General features: G+C 35.8%; 3 protein-coding genes across 3 annotated transcripts; 1 reads left to right on the top strand and 2 right to left on the bottom strand.

The window, feature by feature from the left end:
• The first annotated feature begins 350 nt into the window (after positions 1-350).
• LOC134755943 (uncharacterized) lies at positions 351-7391 on the top strand. Its single transcript, XM_063692645.1, has 2 exons — positions 351-1138; positions 2040-7391. Exons 1-2 carry the CDS (start codon positions 389-391, stop codon positions 6750-6752), a joined length of 5463 nt encoding a protein of 1820 aa, XP_063548715.1. The 5' UTR covers positions 351-388; the 3' UTR covers positions 6753-7391.
• On the bottom strand, positions 7272-9096 carry LOC134755944 (ankyrin repeat domain-containing protein 49-like). Its single transcript, XM_063692646.1, has 3 exons — positions 8834-9096; positions 8181-8486; positions 7272-7672 (listed from the first exon to the last, which is right to left on the bottom strand). Exons 1-3 carry the CDS (start codon positions 9000-9002, stop codon positions 7416-7418), a joined length of 732 nt encoding a protein of 243 aa, XP_063548716.1. The 5' UTR covers positions 9003-9096; the 3' UTR covers positions 7272-7415.
• A 4143-nt stretch (positions 9097-13239) lies between these two features.
• LOC134755990 (probable ATP-dependent RNA helicase Dbp73D) lies at positions 13240-18412 on the bottom strand. The gene is made up of 7 exons (XM_063692744.1): positions 18261-18412; positions 17811-18141; positions 16639-16920; positions 15867-16044; positions 14924-15578; positions 13961-14141; positions 13240-13441 (listed from the first exon to the last, which is right to left on the bottom strand). The coding sequence occupies exons 1-7, from the start codon at positions 18281-18283 to the stop codon at positions 13250-13252; spliced, it is 1842 nt and encodes a 613-aa protein (XP_063548814.1). The 5' UTR covers positions 18284-18412; the 3' UTR covers positions 13240-13249.
• Positions 18413-24283: the final 5871 nt, after the last annotated feature.

Genomic DNA, 24283 nt, shown 5'->3' with positions numbered 1-24283 from the left:
CTTCGTGCCTACATTTTTTAAATTTGCCGCCTTTTTCTACTGACAAGATTTGCTTGAACAGCTATAGTTGGTCAAACCAAATTGGCAATAAATAAAAACAAAAAAAACTATACTCATACTTTTCTTTTGGGTGCTAGTACTAGTGTAAACAAGGATAGTATGATTCTCTCTGTCTATGTTTGAAAAGAGACAGTCCCTTGACAAACTATATACATACGTACGTATTTTCACCATATAGTAAGTATAATAGGTTTTAATTTTAATGTTGGCAACGGCCATGACATGTACCTAGATTTATGAAGTTTGTTGTTTCGTTTGAGTTTTGAATTTAACATAACTAACGTACGTAACGAGCTTTAATGCAGATTGTCCGGTTCAATAATCAAAAATGTCTATCACGCATTCAAGATTAAAACAGTTTCCTAGTTTTAATTTAGTTAACGCTCATTTCATACATCATAAATTAATAATACAAGAAGATACGGAAAAAGTGCGAATATATGATCTAACTGCACGTACTGAAGACCTCGATAACGACAAGGTTTATAATTTCGATGCGAAAATCTCAAACACTCACGTACACGGAGAGCTCCTGTGGGTCCTTTTGAGGTCAGGAGATATCATAGTAATAAACCCAGCGACAGGAACTCAAATCAAGGTAACATGTGAAAAGTTGGCGAACTATAAGATCCAAAAGTTAAGAAGCAATGAGAATAAAGTGATCCTAATCAGTAAAAGTGGAGAATGTTTGGTGGTGTTATTTTCAAGAAAAGAATTGGAACAAGATATAGTAGATGGCAAAGCAGAACATACCATATCTATAGATAAATATGGTGGGTCTTGTTTAGCTGTGGAATCTCATTTGCTCACAAACGGATTGATTGCATACATCGAGGGAGAAACTTTAGTTATGAAATGTCCTATAACTGGTTTATATGAAGTTATGAGTTCAACAAAGAAAATCCTTTATGCAGTTCCATGGGGTGATTCACTGATAATTTCTGACGTAGAAACAATGTGGCTGGTAGATATTAAAGACTCCCACATTATATATAAGTTTAAAGAAGATGGGATCACATACTATCCATTGGGGGCATATAACAATGACTTTTACTATCTGGTTTGGGATCTAATGCAGGTGAGATACAGTAGAATACACTCATTTTACACTAGTTTTCATTTTACCTTAAACACATGATTGTTCTCAAGTATTTGTGCACACACAGTATTGCCAGTATCAGGAATCAATGCCTTGATGAAATTCTTGATATAAAATAAAAACACTAAAGAACTTTTGGTGACAACGGAGAATATTAAGTTTTTTTAGTTAAGTCTGAGTTGGTCATTTGTAGAGTTGTGCTGTTCTCGAGAATATTCTCCGTTTACTATGGGGAAAATTCTGAAGAAAGAATGTTTTCCATACAAAACAGAGAGGTTCTCGAGAACAGCAGAACTATAGCCTTGTGCACCATGGATTGATCATGTACACCTATTGCTACTAAGTCAACATGTTTAATTTCAGTTTTGGAGCCCATTTAGTTTTCCAGTGGTGATACAACTCTTTACAAGAAAATATAATAACATAATATGTTACTGTTCCCCATTCCTTTAAGCTGCTGCTTTTTAATTGGGTTTTTTTATTTGCCTTGAACCTTTTGCCAATGAATGATTTTGTTACTGAAGTAAAAAAGTGTCATCAATGCCATGTCAAAAATTGCACATAGACAACCCATATAATATATCAAGTCATGGCATGTGGGGCACAAAAGGTACTGACTTTATACCAAGTAAATGCAAAAGGTTAAAATTAGCTGCGAAGATATTGATGCTACTTATCCTAACAGCATTAAATTATGCATTTAAACATGCTGCTTATCCTTTCTTTTGCAAGTGTAAGAACTTTATATAAAGTTGTTGGCAAACAAGAAACCCTTCAACAGCCTCAACACCTCATGAAAATAATTGATTTCCCCCAACAACATTATGTTTATTTAACTATAATATATATAGTCTTCTAATCCTAAATTTCCATATTCCAGGTATATGTTTGCTGTGCTTGGGATGAATCACTTCTACTTGATGCAACATATGACCAGCGTGATAACAACTCTACCATCCAAAAACTTTCATCTCAAGAAACGCTCAAAGTTCAGTTGAAAACTATCATTAACAGTTTGACATCAACAACAGACCCAGATCAGGTATTACCCCAAATACAACCATATTTAGACACCATTGAAGACTTACCACTCCTTGTCAATACGGCCCTTAAACTGTGTAAGATTAATTTGGCATTCAAATCACTTGCATATAGTTTACAAAAGAAAGTTTTTGCATCAGCTAATGATTCCCTGATTCAATCATTATGTGATATCATGAATAAAATAGACATACTAGAGTACATTGAGTTCAGAGGAAGTAATTTATATGAAGACCTAAGCATATTTGACTTAAGCTTTGTGGACTTATGCATGACATTTGTCTCAAAAGGCGATTTTGATTTATCTTCCATAAGTTGGCTCAAATATTCTGCTGTAAAACAAACAATTAATTCGAATGATATAATGGGCATATTAAATGCTATCCCCAGCAATATTAAGATGGGTGCCTTAATAAATTGGTTAAGAAATTTTCTCCCACCTCTTCTAGATGAAAACCCCTTTTATATTGATTTATTTGTGCGGTGGGTAACAGAAAGAGTTTTTTCACTAGAGAAATCTAGTTACTGGCCAAAAATTGGATTGAAGTTTATAGAAGATATAGGCATAGTATTGGAAATTTCATTAAAAACGATTTGTTTACGACCAATATCAATGGATGATCTTGATATGCTAAAAACGCATATAAAAAATATAATTGAATTAAAAGAAAAACATAAAATTAATATGTTGCTGGGTGAGCTAAGTTCACAGAGTCCCAGCGAAGTCGCGTTAATTATGCTACGTCGATGCTACACAGAAGATTTAGAGCTTTTCTTGCAACATTATTTGCCTTCATATAGTGCTAGGAACTCTTTTGAAATTGACGATACGCTACGCTCATTCATTGAAATAGAAGCTGCAAGCAGTGGCGGTGATGTAGATGGCGCTCGTTTAAAAATATTGCTTAATTCGTTTCGACTACATACTAACAAACTAGAATGCTTCCTTCAGGTTCTAAAGGTTTTAGATGTACCATGGAATCCAATAGTACTAGAACTTGCGGTAGAAGCCGCATCTTCAGGGACAAAAGATTTCACAACAACCGCTACAGATCGTATTCTCGCTGAGCAAATTCAGCAAGAGCTGAATTATGCGAAAGTTAAAGTCATTTTAAAGAAATATAAATTTTCCCTAAAATGTACTGATTATCAATTGGTCTTGCATAAGTTAATGACAGCACCAAGCATTGATTTGGACGACTTGAAAGTTATTACAAGTGCCTTGACAGATTACGCGAATTACGGCAGCTTATTATATTTAAACCGATGTCTTTGCGATTGTGAAACGAGAGCTGCGCTGGAATACTTTAACCAGATGCCAAGCAAGGAAAAGAAGATTTTGCTAAAATCAGTTATGATCAAATACGAACAAATCATAAAGAGAAGTTCAAACGATGCAATTATCGAAAGAAATTATGTCGATTTCTTGAAAGGTACTAAAATGCTCAATGCTTTAAAAATTAAAACGATTGAAAACATGTATTATTTGAAAAATTCCTTTGAGACAAAACGAAGTATAAACGATATGTGTTGTGAAACTAGTGCAAACGAAGCGGATATTACTATGAATGTTTCTGACACAGGAATGAGCGGGTGTTTGGCTCAGCTTACTCGAGCACACCAAACTTCGCGGTCAACATTGATAGCATTACTCCATCGCACTTCTTCAAATCACGAAGTTCGCAAACTAGTCGAAACGCTCTTAACATCTGAAGCCCAGGAACACTGTAATACACAGATGGCTTCAGTGTTAGCTAATTTCAGAGATGGAAACAATTCAGCCATTCTCATGGAATGCTGCCACGTTCTGACCGAACTCGTATCAACTTGTACTGAAGAACATATCCACCGTGTAATCAAATATTTATCAATGCTGACTGCCTTAGTGAATGCTAATATAGTAGTTAAAAATCTGTCCATAGCATGGAAATTCCATTACATGTTTTTACCTATGTCTTCACTCTCAACAATGAATGATCTAATTGATTTTTACATTTCGCCATATGATTATTTGGCACGTAATCCCGGAATCTGTCATAGTAGGGGTGATTTTATTCCAATCAGGATAGTCGTAAATATGTCAGAAGACATTTCTTCTTCTGGGAATGATTTACCTGGTGAATTACTTCAAATAAGAAACAAAATATGTAAGCAACTTTTAAATAAAGTTGTCGCGTCTCAAGAACTCGACGAATTATTGATAACGATATTATTGGATCTCTTAAGCAAAGATGAAGCCGATAAAATGTGGATTATAGACATGTTACGAGGTCAGAATGAGTCGCTGTCCCATGCTGCTATCGCGTACCTGGCACAACCAGTGATAAGGCGCTCATTTTCGGCATTCTGTTTGACCCAAAACACAGTAGCGTATTCGCCTCAATATATGTTAAAAACCAAATTTAAATTTAACGTGGCAGACTTGGCTTTGCCAGAAATTAACAATGATGATACTTGGGACACTAAAGTTGTGCTGTTTTTGTTTTTGAAACAGTACCCCGAAACTTCGGTTGAGCGCCTTATAGAATTGTGCCGCACCTTGCACATACCCATCAATGAAGGTCTGTCCTTTCAACTCATCTCTTTGCTTACTACTTGGGAATTAAAATATAAAATATTCAATGACGACATAGGTTGCTGTCAAACAAACTTTGAAAACGACGAAAGCCATCTGCTGCCTAACTGTGTAAAACTATGGGAAAGCATAAAAGACAAAGACTTCATCAAAGATGTTTTAACAGATCTGTGGAAAAACGGTGAAGTTACGTTACATGGTCGTATTGTTTCCATAAATCCCTATTATTACGAAGTGTATTTATGCATATATCAGTTATTGTATGGTTCGTCCGCCGATTCAGAATACGTGAAAGAATATTATCTGTTAAATTTCCTTAAAAATTATAACAGGAAAAGCGCTCCTAAACAACATGAATTTGAGCTGTTTTCTGTCAAAGGAATGTTCCCAGAAATCGGACATCACCGTTTACCGTTTTACCTTTTCATGCGTGAAGACATGTGGGCGAATTTGAAGTCAGAAATAACATTAGAAACCTACGAGCAGTGGCTGCCTGCAGTTGCTTTACTTTCACTAGATGCTGATATACAAACCGCGAGAGACATGATTTGCAGTAACGCTCTCAAGCAAACTATGACATCTCGAAAGAAGAGTGAAGGGATAGAGACTGAACAAAAAGAAAGCGAGCCTTGGCGCCTAACCACAAGAGAAGAGCCTCTGCTTCGCGCCGCACACCGATGTGTGAAGCATATAGCAAATATGGAATGGGCAGGCGCGTGCCTCTTTTACGTTCTTCAAGGTTGTGCTCGTGGGGCCGACCAAGTGGCAGCGGCGCAGTTGTGCTATCAATTTGCTCAACGCTGGTCTGCTGTTCAGCCTGGTAATCGAGCAGTCCGGCAAATGGAACGTCTGCATTCCACTCTTTCAACGAGACATATTTTGCATAAGGTGGAATGGGCATGCGAAGAATTTGTTCGACTTTCAACAGAGCCAACACAACTTATTCGAAACCTTTACTTGCATCCAAACTTCGTTGAAAAGATTTCTCGACACGATATAAATCGGGCTGCCAATGAAATCGCCGACAAAAATGGCATCAACATCAGTTCTATCCGCATAGAAATTTTGGAAAATATTCTCGAAAAATCAAAAGAAGAGAACAAAAATAGAACTAGCTTTGGTCTTGACAATAAAGATTTGACGACCGCTAAATACATACTAAAAGCTACTTGTCCAAAAATGGGAGCGATTTATTTATCTCGTATTGCGCTCGATGACGAAAACGATTATAATAAAAGTAAAAAATTAAGAGCACTCCAATGCCTTATGAGCATTATAGACTCTGACACAGCATCAAAAGTCACTAACAGGGAGCGAGATTCTTTATGGAACACACTTTTAGAATTGTTATACATTGTTAACCTTGAACATATTGACATGCCTTGGATCGTTGCCACGTTTATGAATGATAAGCTTGGAGCACTTGATCAATTACTACAAGCAGTCGGAGGAAATGTGGAAGGTTTAAAAATAACAGGGGAACTCGCGTGGAGGTATGGGGATATCAAAATAATTCAGAAAGTAATCCCTTCAATGTTGCGTGCTGGACTTTACGACGAATTAGTTCCTTTGTTATTAAAGATCGCATATGCAACCGACAAGACTGTATGCGACGCCTGGAGAACCGTTCTTTTATCGCCTTTCCAGCAGGCTGACTATCCTATCACTGGACGTCAGAGAGCAAAATGCTTAAACGCTGTTAATTTATTACCTGTATGTCCAGTAATTAGAGATGCAGATCTAATTGAAATATGGAAAAATTGTGTGAGGTGTAAATGTTTTGGTATAGGTTGCCTATTATTGCCATACATGACCACGGAATCGAGACAAATATTATCGGAATTGCAAAAAATTGATAGGAGAAATCTGATAGCTAGCCTAAAGAATTTGCAAACTGAAACATACCTTGTGCCTGGTGCTATGCATGTTCTAGAAAGTATGGCAAGTCAATCGTACGGAAGAAGTCAAAAGACATAAAATGTATTTCATATTTATTTTTATACATACTTTTTTGAGATTTCTTAAAATACCTGTTAAGGTTTTAAATGATGTATGTTTAAACTATGTAGGTGCTAAAACTTAAAAAAATTGGATGTACACACACACACAGTCTGACCTTCAATTTAAAGAGCAAGCATTTACTTCATAGGCATTTTTTATCCTAAATATAAGTTATAACATACATATAAAGTAGTAATGGTATGGTATAATTTAGACAAATTAAATAGTAAGAACAAAAGTTAATGTGACATTCTCAAGAAGAAGGGACCATAGTGCTGTTGATATACATTCAGATTTGCTCCTGTACAAGTAGTAATAGTAGTTTGCATTTCAGCAGAGAGCAAAGAGAGATACATTAAACCATACAATAAAAAAACGAAAATGATTTAAGGGGGTTTGTGAAATTAGCCCTCTTAAGTTCCTTATACTTGAGATTGTCATGCTCATGTTACCGATGTGAACATGTAATTATGAAAAATAATTATTAAATACCAATTGATAGACCCTGCTAATTTGCTGTATTGAAAAATCATTAAAATACTTGTTAACATCACTTACATAGTTATAGTTAAATAAGTGCTTAGGTACTATGGAAATAAATTTACTGTAGTAAAATTATGTGCTTATCATTTGTCCCACTCACAACAGCTCTGATAGTTTTTCCATTCTTAAATATGGATTGCAAGTGAATCCAATTGATTTAATGTAAGAAGCAGCAGGCATTACCATTTCAAACAGTGGAGCATATATTCCATGCCCGCGAGCTAGGTCTTCAGGTTTTTCTCCAACATTATTAACCATCTGAGCCACCTGCACACTGTTTTTTTCAAAGAGCAATGTGATAATAGTAGATTTACTGTGACTTTTTGCTGCTGCTAAATGTAGTGGTGTTTGGTCTGAAATCAGAAAGGCATTTTTGTTACTGAACTCTAACAAAATTACTGTTAAAAAATATTTCTTTTGGTACATGCTTTTATTGCTGATGGTACTTGCTATTCTTAACACCTTTAAGACCTTTAAAAATTCCTCAAGACATTTGAGCGAAAAACTCAATCTGGTTCATTTAATTTCAAACCCTTTAGCCACCTTCCAACTGCATCATAAGATCAGCTCCATGTTGTCAATTATCAGATTGTTATGTATGTGTGCTGGCTTGCTAGCTAGAACCGAACTGGGGATACCCGCAGATTTTCTTATCTACCCACATGTCAATATAAAACACAAATAATTGCATCTTCCTGTTTATCTCCATAATGGCTTGGCGAATCATGGTTTTTGGTACGACTTGAGATACACCAGTGATGGGTCATAGATAGGTTTTAAGTCACAAGGTAATACTGTTCTATTCTAATTTTGTCAGTGGTTAGCAACCCGAATAATAATTTAGAGTTACAAACAATTTACCTCCTTCAGACACTGCAGCTGGATCAGCACCAGCTGCCAGTAGTCTTGCAACAACCCAGTAGTTATTCCAATTGGCAGCAGAATGCAGAGGTGTCCAGCCAAACTCAGTTTTAGCATCCAACTTAGCGCCAACACTCAACAGATATGTTATGGTAGTCACATGATTTCCATAAGAAGCGCGGTGGAGAGGTGTGTACAGATTACTATCTTTAGCGTTGACTAGACCTGGTTGAGCAGCCAATAGTTCTTTGAGAGCTGCAATGTCAGCATTTTCAGCAGCCCATAGAACATGGTCAACAGGATTAGCTGTAAGAAAAATAGAGTGTATTGTACACAGTGACATAACACATCTTAGTGTACTGTTTAGGTTTACTGTAGAGTTGTGCATGCTGTTCATTTGCTTTCATCCAAGGTTAGGAGAAAATTATCTTTGTTATTGACCTTGTGTGTAGACTAGATATTAAATAAAGTATCTAAACTTGAGAGGGGCACTTCTTAATGTGCTTTTTAAGTTGTATTTCTTCAGGTAATCAATGTGAATGTTTTTGTTATATGAACAAAAACATTTGGTTAGTGCCTCAAGAAACACCGTTTGTATGTAAAATTAACAAGCCGGTATATTGACTAATAAAAGTGCCAACGCTGAAGATTACCTTTAGGATCCTTTACTTCCTCCACGCCCTCGTCTGCATCATCCCAGCCAGACACAAACATACCCGAAGTTGCCGGGTTTTTCTTGCATCTTTCTATTTCGTCGTGCATATCATGAAATGACCTAATAGGCTCTTCATTAAACACATCTGATTCTTCAGAGTCAGACATAGCTGAGATAAAAGTATACGTATTCCGCGATTTACACCTATAATTTAAATAACTTAAAAACACTATATTTACGTCTTGGATCTTCACGAACTCACGAAACAGAAGCATCAATGACACTGTCAGTTTGACAATTGACACTATATTTAAGGTTGCCATATAACGAAGTATAAGGGCTCATAGGCACACGCGGTCGCAACCGAGGCGGCGTACCGCAACTTCATTTTTAATATGCAACTGAACATAAGTACCATGGAGACTATATAAAGGAGCCAAATCTTTATGTATGAAAAGTGTCCATCAAAAAACAGTAATTAGGCGGCGCCACTATACACCGAAATACTACCAAATATAACCTACGTAATTTGGTCGGGTTATTTGTTGCCTTATATCTCAGAATAATGACTAAAGCAAAGAAGCCGGGCAAAAATAAAAGCTTGGTAAAAGATATCGTATTCACAACACGTTATTACTTTTTGTCTATGAGTGAGTGAGACAACAATCCGCAAGTTCTTTCGTTTTTTCAGTATTGTCATAAGATTAACTGAGGGAAATGTCAAATGGTCCTATGTGGTTCTATAATATAATCCAGCCAAATAAAATATATGTTCGTTATTTCACAGGTAGGTGTCAACTGTAACAACTTGACGTAGTCGTATTATTTTAGTTGAAATATTTCGGGATGTTTCAGCGGTCATCTTGGTTTATTTTAATTATATTGTTGCTATTCCTGAAAGATTGTTGGAAAACGTGCTGAGTTTTTATTTGTAATGGTTTGAAGTTCCCTTTGTGATAATGTCTTGTGTGATCGAGGGCTGTAAATCGCATACAGGAAGAAAAGAAAATACGCACGAACCGATAACCTTTAATCGGTGAGTTTTGTTCAATTTTGAAGAAATTAATTTATAGGACCTGACCCTAAACATAGAAATCGATATGTTGTTTATGTAATTATTACTTGCATTCAAGTCTATATAGATTTTTGCATATATTTTCGAACTTTTCTGCTAAGTATGAAAGGTTATATTTTTGGCATAGTGATGTATCGACCTCAGATCAATAACCTATCGACATTTACAGCTTTCTTATAGTTTGGCCCAGGACTGTCTCATTTTAATTGATGAGTACAGCCAAGGGCATAAATATATATACATTCCCAAAGTCTCAAAAATATGTGTACGCTCAGACAATAAAATCGTGTTCACATATTTTTAAGCCATTTGTCTGGATCGATATTTTTGCCTTCGACTGTACCTATAGTTTTCTTTGTTCTTACTTACTGACAGATTGTGTTTGCCAGACTATAGTTTAATACTAAAAACCGGTCAAGTGCGGGTCGGACGCGCGCACCAAGGGGATCGTACTTTTTAGTATTTGTTGTTATAGCGGCAACAGAAATACATCATCTGTGAAAATTTCAACTGTCTAGCTATCACGGTTCATGAGATACAGCCTGGTGACAGACAGACGGACAGCGAAGTATTAGTAATAGGGTCCCGTTTTTACCCTTTGGGTACGGAACCCTAATAAAAAAGACATTAATGATCATTGATGAATGTTCCTTTTATTAATATTGTTGGTCACAAAACTCAACTTTTTATTTCAGATTTCCAAAGGACGAGGAATAGGGGATATTACTGCAATGTTCTGCAACCAGAGTGCAGCACTAGCTTTTTGAGTGCACCGTAGAGTAACTTATTCATACTGTAAGTACCTTTAACAGGTTTTTGACAAGTTTTCAGGGGATCTACCGGAAAACTCGAATCCGAAATTTCGTTATCTAGCTGCCTCTTTATCGCTCGAATACGCAAGAGTGACAGAGATGTTAGATAACGAAAGTTCGATTTTCTTGTTTCGCGATAGACCCTCAGATTGTGATAGTGGCGCCACCTACGCCGAGTTTCGCGTAATATTCCCTATTATTAAATAATAAAAATATATTACACGAACGTTTTTTTGGTACAGTCAGCTGCAGAGACAAGGTACCTCACGTCCATACTAATTTACCGAACTTTGTATGCAGGGGGGGGTGCCTTTTCTCTGCAGCTGACTGTACATGACTAGAAAGTATACTTAGTCTTTTAGCATTAGCAAAAACGGTAAACCATTTCCACGTGTCTTTTTATTGACAAGTTTTTTTTATAAATATAGCAATATTTTACTTATGAAAGCAAAAGTATGTAAATGATCGTATATTATATTTGTTGTGACTTATTTTCAAAGTGTTTTTCGATAAAACGACACGTTGAGATCGCTCGCCTTCTTTCTAATGATAAAAAAACGAGAGGTATAGTTAGACGGTTCTGAGTGGTAGACTGCAAATGAGATAAAAGCTATATTGGGTACATGCATTCATATCAGGCGGCTCTTTGATTCCAAGGATTGCATAATTTTTATACTTTTTAATGATTTTTAGAATATAAAAATTATAAAAAGTATAAAAGTTATGCAATCCTTGTATTCAACGCATTTCATTTCAACGAGCCGCCTGCTACAGATTTCTTGAAATTGCCGCGTTTTTTCAGGTTCAACTTTCATTAGCCAGACTATTATCAATTTGCCAATTTCGTGATTATTCTTTTACACGGCACATAAACTTATGCATAATTTATCGATATAAAAAGTCGACACAGTTACATCCCTAGCACATTATCAAACTTATGACACCTTACGTAAATGAGAAATAACAAGCATATATGCATCTCTTTTCGGCACATTATCTAATTCGTAAGGAAGTAAAGTACGGGTATACATATTTGCGAAGCATTTTTGCCCGACTTCTATGCTTTAGTCATTATTCTGAGCCTTATATGGTTCATGTTATACTCATGTCCCAGAGCCTAACTAGCGCCACCGGAGATATTAGGAACTATTATTTAAAGCTGAAAGCGGTCACTTTTGCAACAATTCCGCCATAAGAGATTGGCATCCTTTCTATACCATCCATAATAAGCACTTATATACGTACGTACGTGTTATAATTTCCCATTAGTTTTTTTAATGTTATGATGCTTTCACACAAAGCATGAAGCTCAAGGCCTCATATGCACGAGCGCTTTTTCGACACGCGTTAATAAACTTTTGAATGACACTAAGAACAACACATGGATACATGTGTATTTATTCACACGATGGATGGCGGTGGCGCTTTTTATCAAGCGTTGTTGGATTTTCGACTTTAAGCGTTGGCCGTTAAATCGAATTTTTAGCGTGTGGGCGGATTCAAGCGCTTTTTTAACGCGCGTTAAAAAAACGCTCGTGTTTGTGGCCTCTAAGGTGTTGCCCAAATGAGGGCTAAGCTAACGCGTATGAATTCGCCGCTAGGGGCGCTAGTGTAGATGGTGGTCTTTTCCATAGTTCGAAATGTCCTGAAATGTCACTTCAATGACTGACAGCTGTTCTATAGTCTTTTGGACCACCATCAACAGAGGCGCCAACTGGTGAGCAAAAAAACGATAGCCCTCATTACGTGCTTCATTTTGTAAGCAACGGTATAAAGCTCGCTCCAGACTACGCGGCGCGAAGCCGCGAACGCGAGTGTGAGTCGATTTCGCTGATTAGCTCCTAGGCTCCACACTCGCGTCCGCGCGACCGTATCTCAAAATTCGAAATGTGTGAAAATCGAGTTTAGTAAGCAACGGGCTTACTAAACTCGATTTTAAATTAAAATTTCTCCTATATAAGGAATCTTAAAACATCGGGACCACTTGGTGGTGGTAGCTTTGGAATTTAGAATCTCCTGTTTGATTTCCTGTAGACTATACCGTAGGGTATTTACAAATTTACCAAAAAGTTACGAAACCCGTAACGTGTTAAGTAAGTATCGAGTATATAGGATGGGGCTAAAAGATCCAATGATAAAATACCCTACTCTGAAATAAGTTGTCTGGCATTTAAATGAGTTAAAAAGCAATACTTAGTAAACCTTTTTCTCATGGACCTTATAGTAAGAGTAGGTATTGTAGAGCTGCTTCTTCTTCTACATTGCTACTGATGCTTTCATTTTTTTCCGTCAAAATTAAAAAATGTAATAAGTTTTTAAAACTAAGTGTAAGACCCGAGTAGACGCTCAAAGCGGAGCGTTCGGCGGGGCGTGCAGCGTGGCGTCGCCGTCGGGCTCACAAGTGATGTGAGCAGCGTGCAATAAGGCCGCTCCTATACGTTTGCATTTGTTTAACATGCACGCTGCACGCCCCGCCCCGCTGCACGCTCAGCTCGAGCGTCCACTCAGGCCTTACACTAAGAAATATTTATTCATGTTTCCTTTTCTTACAACCTTTCTTTATTGCCACAGATTTTTTAACGTTAGTTGTTATTTCTGTATTGATTACATTCTTGGTTTCCTCAATTGCATATTGGTAATCGGAAGATAGGCGATCGAAAACATCAGGTTCAATTTGTATTTGCTTTAGTTCCGATTTTCCACCAGACTGTAGTAGCTCCTGCAATAAGTATTTCGTTATTAAGTAACTGAGGGCGGTAAGCTCACTAATGCCTAACGAGATGGAGTATTATAAGTATACCATCTTTGAGAAACTAATGATTATCAAAATATTCTACGTTTATACGAAATTTAGTATTTCTTTGTACGCGCTTAAGGTGGTTCGATTTTCATACAAAATTCAATCGACTTTAATTGAGGCACAACACACTATTACTACACAAATATTTGCTTATTTATCTACTTTCGAATATTCGTTTGCGCTATATTAATAGAAAAACTTTGTTTCATACAGAAATCGCAAATCATTCCTAATTAGAAAGTATGCTTTTAACTGGTCACTGTGAACTTGATTTTTACTTTACTTTTTTTTTATACTACGTCGGTGGCAAACAAGCATACGGCCCGCCTGATGTTAAGCAGTCTCCGTAGCCTATGTACGCCTGCAACTCCAGAGGACTGCACTCTTAACGAGAACGAACTATAGTAGCAAACATAAAATTGTTAATAATGTGATTACCTTGAACAAATTCATTTGATTGTGCTGAAGGATAGTAACAGCATGGCCTATCCGTCCAGCTCGCCCCGTGCGGCCTACTCTGTGTATATACGTTTTGATGTTCCGCGGGGGATCGTACGACACGACATAGTCACAGGAGGGGATGTCTATACCTCTAGCTAAGGCATCCGTGCTGACCAAGCTGGAACAGAAGATTCAAATGTTACCATCTGATCAAGTGATCGTAAAATAACTGTTAATAAATACTGTAGGTCTACAGTATTTGGGACGAATATGGACTTTGCCGAATACGAATATGCGGCCGAACATTCGGTTCAGCTCATACCGAACGCTGAAAAAAAGTTCATACAGGTACACGGCCTGCACTCATCATGTGTTTTTGATTCTTCCCCTTCCGACCGACCGAGAAATTTTATGAAAAGAAACGGTACCGTATCATGCCTATGGTAGGCCCTCGCCTACCGTGAACACCGAAATTCGCAAATTGCGGGCATCTTACTCTGTCAGTGTCACCCTAATTACGCCATAATTGGAGTGAAAAAGAAAAAGATTTGCGAACTTCGGTCTTCGTGGTAGGCCCTCTAATCGCGAAGTGAACCCGCGGCAGCTAGCGGACGCCTTTAAAAAAAAATGTTTATTCGGTAAATATTCGGCAGTGCGAACCGAACTATTCAGCTGAATACGAACATTGAAAAACATGCCGAATACCGAATAATTACCGAATATTCGGCCCATCTCTAATAAATAGACATTTAAAAATGGGTAAATAATATAAGTATAGGCCCTTCTACATTATATACATTTGCGTTGAAAGTAGTTATAGATGGAGTCAGTTTCGCGAAATCTAGGTCTAAAATTAACTTGATGTGAGGTGCTATTTAGAGAAAAAAATGATGCAAGAGGAAGGCATACATTATATAAATCAGCAAGTAAATTAATTCTTTATGAAAGGTAAGTACATACACATTGATCTCTGAATGAGTAAACTTCTTTAGAACCAAGTCTCTGTTTGATCTATCCAACGCTGCAGACAGTTCAGCAACCTTTAGACTGCCTTTTCCCCAAACATCTAAAAGCACAGAGAGCCTATGTACAGATTGAGCTGCATTAGTAAAGCATATGACTTTATCCCACTTCTGTTCTACTAAGAAATGATAAAGTATAAGTGGTTTTTCTTCAGCACTGCAGGTCACATATTGTTCAGTCAGCTCATCTGGTGTGGTATATTTTCTGATACTGTCTTCATCCTCAAAATCAGTTATTGGAGCAGCAGAGAACAGTTTCGGTTGAAATAACCCCCATCTTTCTAATTTTTCTGGATCCTGTGAAAGTGTCGCCGAGAAAAGTAGTTTGTGAGGGGGAGGATTCTGTTCATTCAGGCTGTTCCAGTTTAAATTGGGCACTTTTCCTGTCATCAACTCATTCTCCAGTTTTATGTGCTTATCTACATGGTATAACCAGTCATTTTGGATATGGTCCATGATTTTGTCAGCTTCATCTATTACAAGGAATTTGAGATGCTTTAATGAGAAACCCTCTGTGTTTTGGATGTGCTCCACTAATCTTCCTGCTGTACAAACTATGATATCAGCTTCACTGATCCAACCTGCAGACTCAGCTGAAATAAAAATTACTTTATTTACTTTTAGTTAAAATTATTCTTCTTTGAAGCTTTTGTGCCTAATACCTAGGCACAAAAGTACCTACTTTTCTGTGCAGAGCCTTATTATTAAAATTATTTTAAGAACCTAAGAGCTTCATGACAATATAGACTCCAAAAACCACCGGAAAATATATAAAAACGAATTTTTTTATTATCACTAAGTACAGATAGAAGACTAGCATGATCATCATTTTGTCCAAGCTATTTTTTTCTTGAACTGGTAAAGTTTATAAATTTACATACTGTATTTTACAATTTGCTGCTGTTCCTTGCGTAATGGAGTTGATGCAGTCAAAAGTACAACTTTAAGCCCTGTATTAGTGCAATACTTTTTGAAAACCTTTGACACCTGTGTTGCCAATTCTTGGACGGGTAAAACAATCATTGCTCTTACATGGTGACCAACACTGTTCATTAAAACCTGAAAATATGAAAGGTTTTATATAAGAGCTAATAGTTGAGTACACTTTTACAGTGGCATATCTATTCACAGTTTTTTTTAAGTACATTATTGAGAGCCACTTAACTATGCACATGATGCAGTGTTATGGAAAACTGCTATCAAGATTTTTTGCTGTATTTACAATACACTACAAATACTCTTTATTGCACACCTCAATACAGAAAACGATACGAAGAATACAAAAAATCTGGAAGAGGTAAACAACAGGCGGTTTTATTGCAATAAGCACATACTGCATTAAATGTTTTTTTAAACACTATTTAAATTAAAAATAATTCATTATAGGTTTAATCTTTTAAAAACAGTTTTACAAAACACTATTTAAATTAAAAATAATTCATTATAGGTTTAATCTTTTAAAAACAGTTTTACAGTCAAGGTATTAAATATTAAAATGGATAAAGTGCTAAAAATCTGTATATACAACCCTATTGCCCATGTATTAAGGTAGTGTGTACATACATATTTTTGGCACTTATTCGGTGCTGATATTGAATACCTTGACTGTACAATAAAAGAGTTAATTTAGGTATGTGTCTTTTTGTGATTTACCTGAATTATTGGTAAAACAAAGGCTAGTGTCTTACCACTCCCCGTTGGAGCCGAGACGCAAACATCATGCGCCCAGAATGGATGAGGCAATCTATTTTCCTTAATAATAAAAGGAATGACTTGCTCCTGAACTGGAAAGAAATGTGCGACCCCCTCACTCTTCAGAGTAGTTTTTAAAGTGTCATTCAACCAATCCTGTTCATCTACAACACAAGTCAACTTCTGTAAGTTTGTGGATAAACTGTAGGGATGAGACAACCAGTACGGTAACACTCTTTTAACCTGAGAAACAAAAGGCAAACTATTAAATGGATAGTACAATGGATAAACTCAGTGTAACATTGTTGATAAAAAACCGGCCAAGTGCGAATCGGACTCGCGTTCCAAGGGTACCGTACATTACACAATTTAAACATTCTATGTTTTATGTGAAATGTCTTTAAAAAACATGTAGGGGTCGGATCAAAAACTAAGTAATTAAGTCCGACTCATGCTTGACTGCACATTTCTAATAGGTTTTCTGGCGATCTATAGGTAAAGATCTATTTTGTGTATTATTTTCAAAAATTTTGACCCCGTAGTTTCGGAGATAAAGGGGGGGAATGGTCGTTTTTTGCCTATTTTCTTGAATAACTTCTAAACTATTTATCTTAAAATTATAAAAAAATATATATTTGAGATTCACACAATGAGCTCTTTCATTTGATATGTAACACGATATAGTTTGATAAACTTTATTTTATAATTTTCTCATTTACCCCCCAAAAGTGGCCCCCGTGTTTAAAATTAATTTGTTTACGTTACATGTCCATCCTTGGGTCACAAACTTACATATGTGTACCAAATTTCAACTTAATTGGTCCAGTAGTTTCGGATAAAATAGGCTGTGACAGACGGACAGACAGACAGACAGACAGACGCACAAGTGATTCTATAAGGGTTCCATTTTTTCCTTTTGAGGAACGGAACCCTAATAAGTGTGCAAGTAATTTAAACACTTCAACCACTTGGCTTCTTCTGCTGCTGACTGTACTAAAACCAAGGAGTAATTTTTTTGAAGTAAATTATAATAAATAAAAAATATTTTTTATACTTTTCATATTCTTCTTCTTTGTTGTTTTACTCTTTGCAGTGCATATTCATTACATCATATTTATTTTGCATATTCTTACCTTGGTCTTTTTCTCAAAACTGTCTGTACCCAAGACTTTAAATTCAAAATTAGGTTTCTGTTCCACTATTTTCTGTGGTTGGATAGTATTATCAATTATGTTGTCAACTGTCTCGTCTTTGTCTTCTTCTGCTTGTATACTGATTGCAGGTTTTGGATTAAAAGAATGATCGCTTTTTGTACATGCTGCAGTCTCCTGTTTCAATGTGATAACATCTAGCTGCTTAAAGGTACTGTGTGTTTTTCTCCTCTCTTCAATTTTTTGTTTTAATTTTTGTAACTGTTTTGTTTCATGAGTAAATAAATCTATATCTTCTCCTGGATCACGGTACCTTGCAAAGAGAAGTACATTATATTTATTAGTATTCAAAATAAGTATTCAGGAAGAAAGAAAACCTTTAACGATGTATATTTCACATGAAGTCATGAAGTTCTCTTATTACAATTTTACCTGTTTATAGTAAACAAATCCATGCTTAATTACACGGTTATTCCCACTTTGGACAAGAGCGTACAATGCCGTTTATTAAATTATTCCTAAATTATAAACATTTGAAACCTTTTGAAACTGCTTTAAATTAGGTTATGTGTCACGTCACTGTCAATATGTACACGTTGAATTGACAGCTGTCAGTTACACTAATTTTAAGGTGCCTGAAGGACTTCCGGTTCGAGCGCCATCTTGATAGTTAGCATCGTGATTAATTACTTTGTTTTTTGCTTATTAATATTGTTTAAAGTGTAATATCGATAGCTTATTATACAGTAAACTAATGTGGTAGTGTGCAGTGAATGGAGAATTAATTTTGAAGCGCGTTTAACCACCATCTTGGAGTCAACGGCCGGTAGTCCACGTGCTTCTTGTAAAGACTAGCTATCAATTTACAAGAGCTAACAAATCACCGTACACTGTCTTGTACAACCGTACAATTTTTGTCGTTTGTAAACCTCTCAATACCTTGATACTGGCGAAATAGTCCCACTGGGCTGAAGCCATAATTTTAAAAGAAGAAGAAGAAAAAGGTGCCTGAAGGCGTACATTTTATTGTGCAATTACCTATTCCCGGGCAAGGTCCAGTGAGCAGCAGACATATTCCCAAAGAGTAGTATAATGTTTACTTCCATTTTGTCGGTCGATTGATCAAACCTTTAATCAGAATAATATTGTCTTCAGTTACCGCGATAGTTACTCATGAAATAAAACTATGAAAACAGATTATATCGCGTATATTGAATTTATAATACACCACCACGAACCACAAACCACCACCACGTTTTGACCACGAACGCTGTAAAGGGTTCGAAACGTCGGGATGTATTATAAATTCAATATACGCGATATAATCCGTTTTCATAGTTTTATTTCTTTAATCAGAATGTTAACTTGTATTGTGCAATAAAATGCTTGGTATAATAGGCATAACAGACTACCGCACCGCGACCTTGGTGCGAAAGTGTGTAAGGTCGTGGTGGTCTCCTATATATTATACTACTCTTTGGTAAGGTGGTCGCCGTACGTGCGTTTAGGACGCGGCTACAAGTTAGAAGTTATAGTTGGTCAAGTAAATCTTGTCAGTAGAAAAAGGCGCGAAATTCAAATTTTTCATGGGACGATATCACTTCGCCCCTACATTTTTTAAATTTGCTTCCTTTTTCTACTGACAAGAGTTACTTGACCAACTATATAAGATATAGTTTGTCACAGGACTGTCTCATTTCAAACATAGACAGAGAATCATTCTATCTTTGTCTTTTACTAGTGTAAGACAAAGAAAGATAGATTCTCTAACACCGAATAGAAAAGGATGAGCATATTAGGGTTCCGTACCTCAAAAGGAAAAAACGGAACCCTTATAGGATCACTCGTGCGTTTGTCTGTCTGTCTGTCCGTCTGTCACAGCCATGAATCTAGTATAACTGGATCGGTCATGAGGAGTGGGGGAAAATGAACGAACGGGATAGTCTTATGTATCTTTCAGTAGGAGTAGCAGAGAAAGCGCTGTTATTGTTTGTCCTTGTCATAGTTTCACTTTTCCACCGCTGCCACAACCGAGGTTGTGGCAAACAAATAAGTACGTGACATGTCATGTTTGTTCGTTGCTTGTTTAATTATCGTTGTTTTGTATGAAATTGTGCTTTCTCTTATGAAATGGACGTAGTTACGCGAAAACGTTCCAACCCACAAGTCACTCGAAAATGAGTTACCATAACCAGGGTACTATTCTTGACATATTACATCATGTGCACACAAAGATGCTAGTATTTTTAGGTTAGTTTCATCAATAAAGTTTGACCCAAATGTTCAAACCCACCATTATGCCAAGGACGTGTACTCAAAATAAAGTAAAAACATTACATGCATACTGAAACATATTGTTAAAAACTCTTAATAGAATAACATATCGTTATAATGTTCCACTTGTCTTGGAACATTATACTAAATTCATAAAACGCACATTTAATTGTTTCTTAAATGATCCATGTGGGTTGGAACGTTTTTGCAAAATCTTTATACATTTTTTATTCCTGCAAAAATGTTCCATGTAATTTGAAACCTTTCAGATTAATCCATACTGTTTTTTTAAGCTGCGAAGACTGTTCTAAATAAATTGGAACGTTTTATTATAATAAATTATTTTCTAATTTTTTGCTATAAACGATCCACATATACTTGATCCATTTTTGCTATTAAATATTATTTACCAAAATAAATAACTATGGTATATTTAAGTTTATGTATTTAGTCAAAAGAATCAATGGACTATTTACAATAAAGGTGGCAACATTATTATTCTTTGCTCCCGTAAAATGACAGCACCAACGAAACGCACATGTGAAACGAAACGCCGCCGCGGACCTACTTGTCATCGTAGTGTGAAAACAAATGCCGACAAAGTAAGACGTGCTGCCGTGTTGTCTTCTTTTGTTAAATTGGACGTAGTTACGCGAAAACGTTCCAACCCACAGCGACCCCATTTTGAGATAAACGCAATTTTGTGTTTTAGTGGTACACTTTTTCCCTGTAATTATTTCAGGCAAATACTATTGGTTTTACTGTGGAATGCCAAACTGGTTATTGAATGATATGCATATTTTTTGTAAATACATAATACAAGGGGCATATAAATAGGTAAAACGAGTTTGAAATGTTTTTGCTAAATTTAATTTTGTATGAACCTTGTTAAATAGCAATTATGCATAAACGTTCCAAAACGAATTTAAGTGTATTATTTTATAAATATATCTAAAATAAATTTAATATGTGAAATAATAAATAACAATGAGGAACATACAAAAACAACAAAAAAAAATTGAAAATGTATTACAAAAAAAAATAGGACGTGATATTTTGAGCTTAGAACCTATGCCAAAAATTAGCTGATATGGTTCCAAAAGTTATCAAAAACTTATATTAAACATTCAATCATCATCGTATTCTATGATCTCGAAGTCCGGAACTCCACCAAACCCATCAACATCATCAGTAGCTTCTTCATAACATCAATAACATTCATATCAGGGTTAAAACGTCGTAAATACGTGGAACCAACCGCTAGCAACTACTATGGTAAAAGGACGCGCAAGTATATCACACCGCGAATAATGAACAATTTATCAATAGAAGACGAGTGTGCTAGTAAAAACATCTTTAAATCAAAAATTAAGAAGTTGTATTGGGTACAACGCATTACTAAATATATAAGATAGGTAAATATTGTATATAAATAAATATCCTTTATTGCACCAAAAACATACATTTTACATACATGTAAAACTACAAATAAATTCTTAAAGAATAACAACAACATATATACCTACAACTTACACTGTTAATGTAATATAAAAGTATTAACCTTAGTAATATAAGTTAATCATTAAATTTAGATTAAGGTACTAACATTGAAAATGAGTGCACCATTTCGCCGTTAAACGCAAGTTTGGCGAAACTTGTATAAGTTTAAAATGTGTTATACTTTTTTGAAAAAAAATTAAAAAAAAGAAATTAAAAAAAAAATATATTATTAAAACCTGTAAAAAAGTTAAACCTCTTCAAGTTTACAAAATGACAGACTGATTTTTTTAGTTCAACTAAACTGGAAAAGAAGATTATCAATAGGAAGAAGTTTACAGACTCATCTAAAGTTAGTTGGCTACATACAAAAGAAATTAAGTTGGATAAAGATAAAATGTTTTCTATTTTTATGCGGTCTACGATGGAAGACGATTTCATACATAAATACATACATACATACATACATACATACATATAATCACGCCTATTTCCCGGAGGGGTAGGCAGAGACCACGGATTTCCACTTGCTACGATCCTGACATACCTCTTTCGCTTCCTTCACTTTCATAACATTCCTCATACACGCTCGCCGGTTTAGGGTGCTCTTGACCTGGCCTTTCTTCAGGATTTCCCCGATCTGATCAGAGAAAGTCCGCCGAGGTCTGCCCCTTCCAACTCCCGTTTCTACCTCTCCGTTATACACTCTCTTTGTTAGCCTTCTTTCACTCATTCTTTCCACGTGTCCAAACCATCTCAACATACCTTTCTCAATTTTTGTCACTACATCTTCGCTCAGTTCACACTTTTCCCTTATCACACTGTTCCTAATTCTATCTTGTAATCTCACACCACACACACTTCTCAACGCTCTCATTTCCACTGCATTCACTTGGCTCTGATGCCTCTTCTGCCATACCCAACTTTCGCTACCATACATAAGTGTAGGCACCAGCACCCCTCTTTGCACAGCCAACCGTGCCTTTTGCGACACCTTCGTTGTCGACCAATGAGTTAAAAATTGATAAAAGAATAAAGCGAGAACTGCAGTCTGCAATACATAAAAGAATCTGATTTTTGTTTATTGTGGCCTAATGGCAAACCAATTGCTCCAGCGAAATTAGTGGAATTACAATCCATGTACCACTACATACCTGAGGATTGCCTTCAATTTTATAGAACGCTTCAAAGTTCTGAAGAAGCTACTGATGATATTGATGGGTTTGGTGGAGTTCCGGACTTCGAGATCATAGAATACGATGATGATTGAATGTTTAATATAAGTTTTTGATAACTTTTGGAACCATATCAGCTAATTTTTGGCATAGGTTCTTAGCTCAAAAGATCACATCCTATTTTTTTTGTAATACATTTTCAATTTTTTTTTTGTTGTTTTTGTATGTTCCTCATTGTTATTTATTATTTTACATATTAAATTTATTTTAGATATATATTTATAAAATAATACACTTAAATTCGTTTTGGAACGTTTATGCATAATTGCTATTTAACAAGGTTCATACAAAATTAAATTTAGCAAAAACGTTTCAAACTCGTTTTACCCATTTATATGCCCCTTGTATTATGTATTTACAAAAAATATGCATATCATCCAATAACCAATTTGGCATTCCACAGTAAAACCAATACTATTTGCCTGAAATAATTACAGGGAAAAAGTGTACCGCTAAAACACAAAATTGCGTTTATCTCAAAATGGGGTCGCTGTGGGTTGGAACGTTTTCGCGTAACTACGTCCAAATATAGTGATGGTTAGCGTTTTGAATGCTTGAACTTTGATAAAATACTGGTGAATTGTTCTGTAATCGGCTGTAATAGCCGCTCTGAGCAAAAATATGAGATCATAATCTTTCACACGTAAGTACGGTATTTTACACCTTCCTCTTAACGCAATATGTGAGAATAACATCGTAAAATTACGTTACACTCAAAGCAATGTAGAATCAAACGATTTCAATGAAAATATCACAATTATTTACGCAAATTAACAAAACATTATTTGTAAAATTATCCGCCCAAATTACGTAGGTAGGTAGGAGTCTGAGGTCAGCCATTTTTAAACTTCTTAATTTAGCTGCATAACAATCATGTTAGGGATACCAGATGAAAATATCATAATTTTATGGGTAATTTTGACCTCGAAGTTTTTTCGTACTTCTAATTCCAAAAAATAAATAAACAAATGTTGTGAAGATTAAATGTGGTGTACATTAATTGGTGTGATTGCGATTTGTGATTACTTTAAATTAAAACCCATAATACATTTTATTTTACGTTTTATTTACTAAACATGTTTAGTTTTGTACCACCTGCGCGAATTATAGGAGGTATTTCATTGTTTATACGCCTAAAAAGGACGGCCCATTGACATTTTATTTAACAATTTTTTAATACCGTCAAACAAGCTAACTTTGCCTCCAGGGTAATCGCCCCAACGTGATATCAAATATTAGGGTAATTTTTACCAATATGGTATCCCCACGTTTATGACGTCATCTATGTCTATCCCTTACGGGCGCACGCGTATAGCTTGTCTATGTAATGCTAGGTCTATGGTCACAGCCTATTTTCTCCGAAACTACTGGACCTATTAAGTTGAAATTTGGCATACATATGTAAGTTTGTGACCCAAAGACGGACAAGTAACTTAAACAAATGAATTT

Source organism: Cydia strobilella, chromosome 3 (assembly GCF_947568885.1).
Source record: "Cydia strobilella chromosome 3, ilCydStro3.1, whole genome shotgun sequence".
Classification (NCBI taxonomy): Eukaryota; Metazoa; Arthropoda; class Insecta; order Lepidoptera; family Tortricidae; genus Cydia; species Cydia strobilella.
The sequence above is the reverse complement of the archived record's forward strand: the minus strand, read 5'-3'. Positions and strand labels throughout refer to the sequence as shown.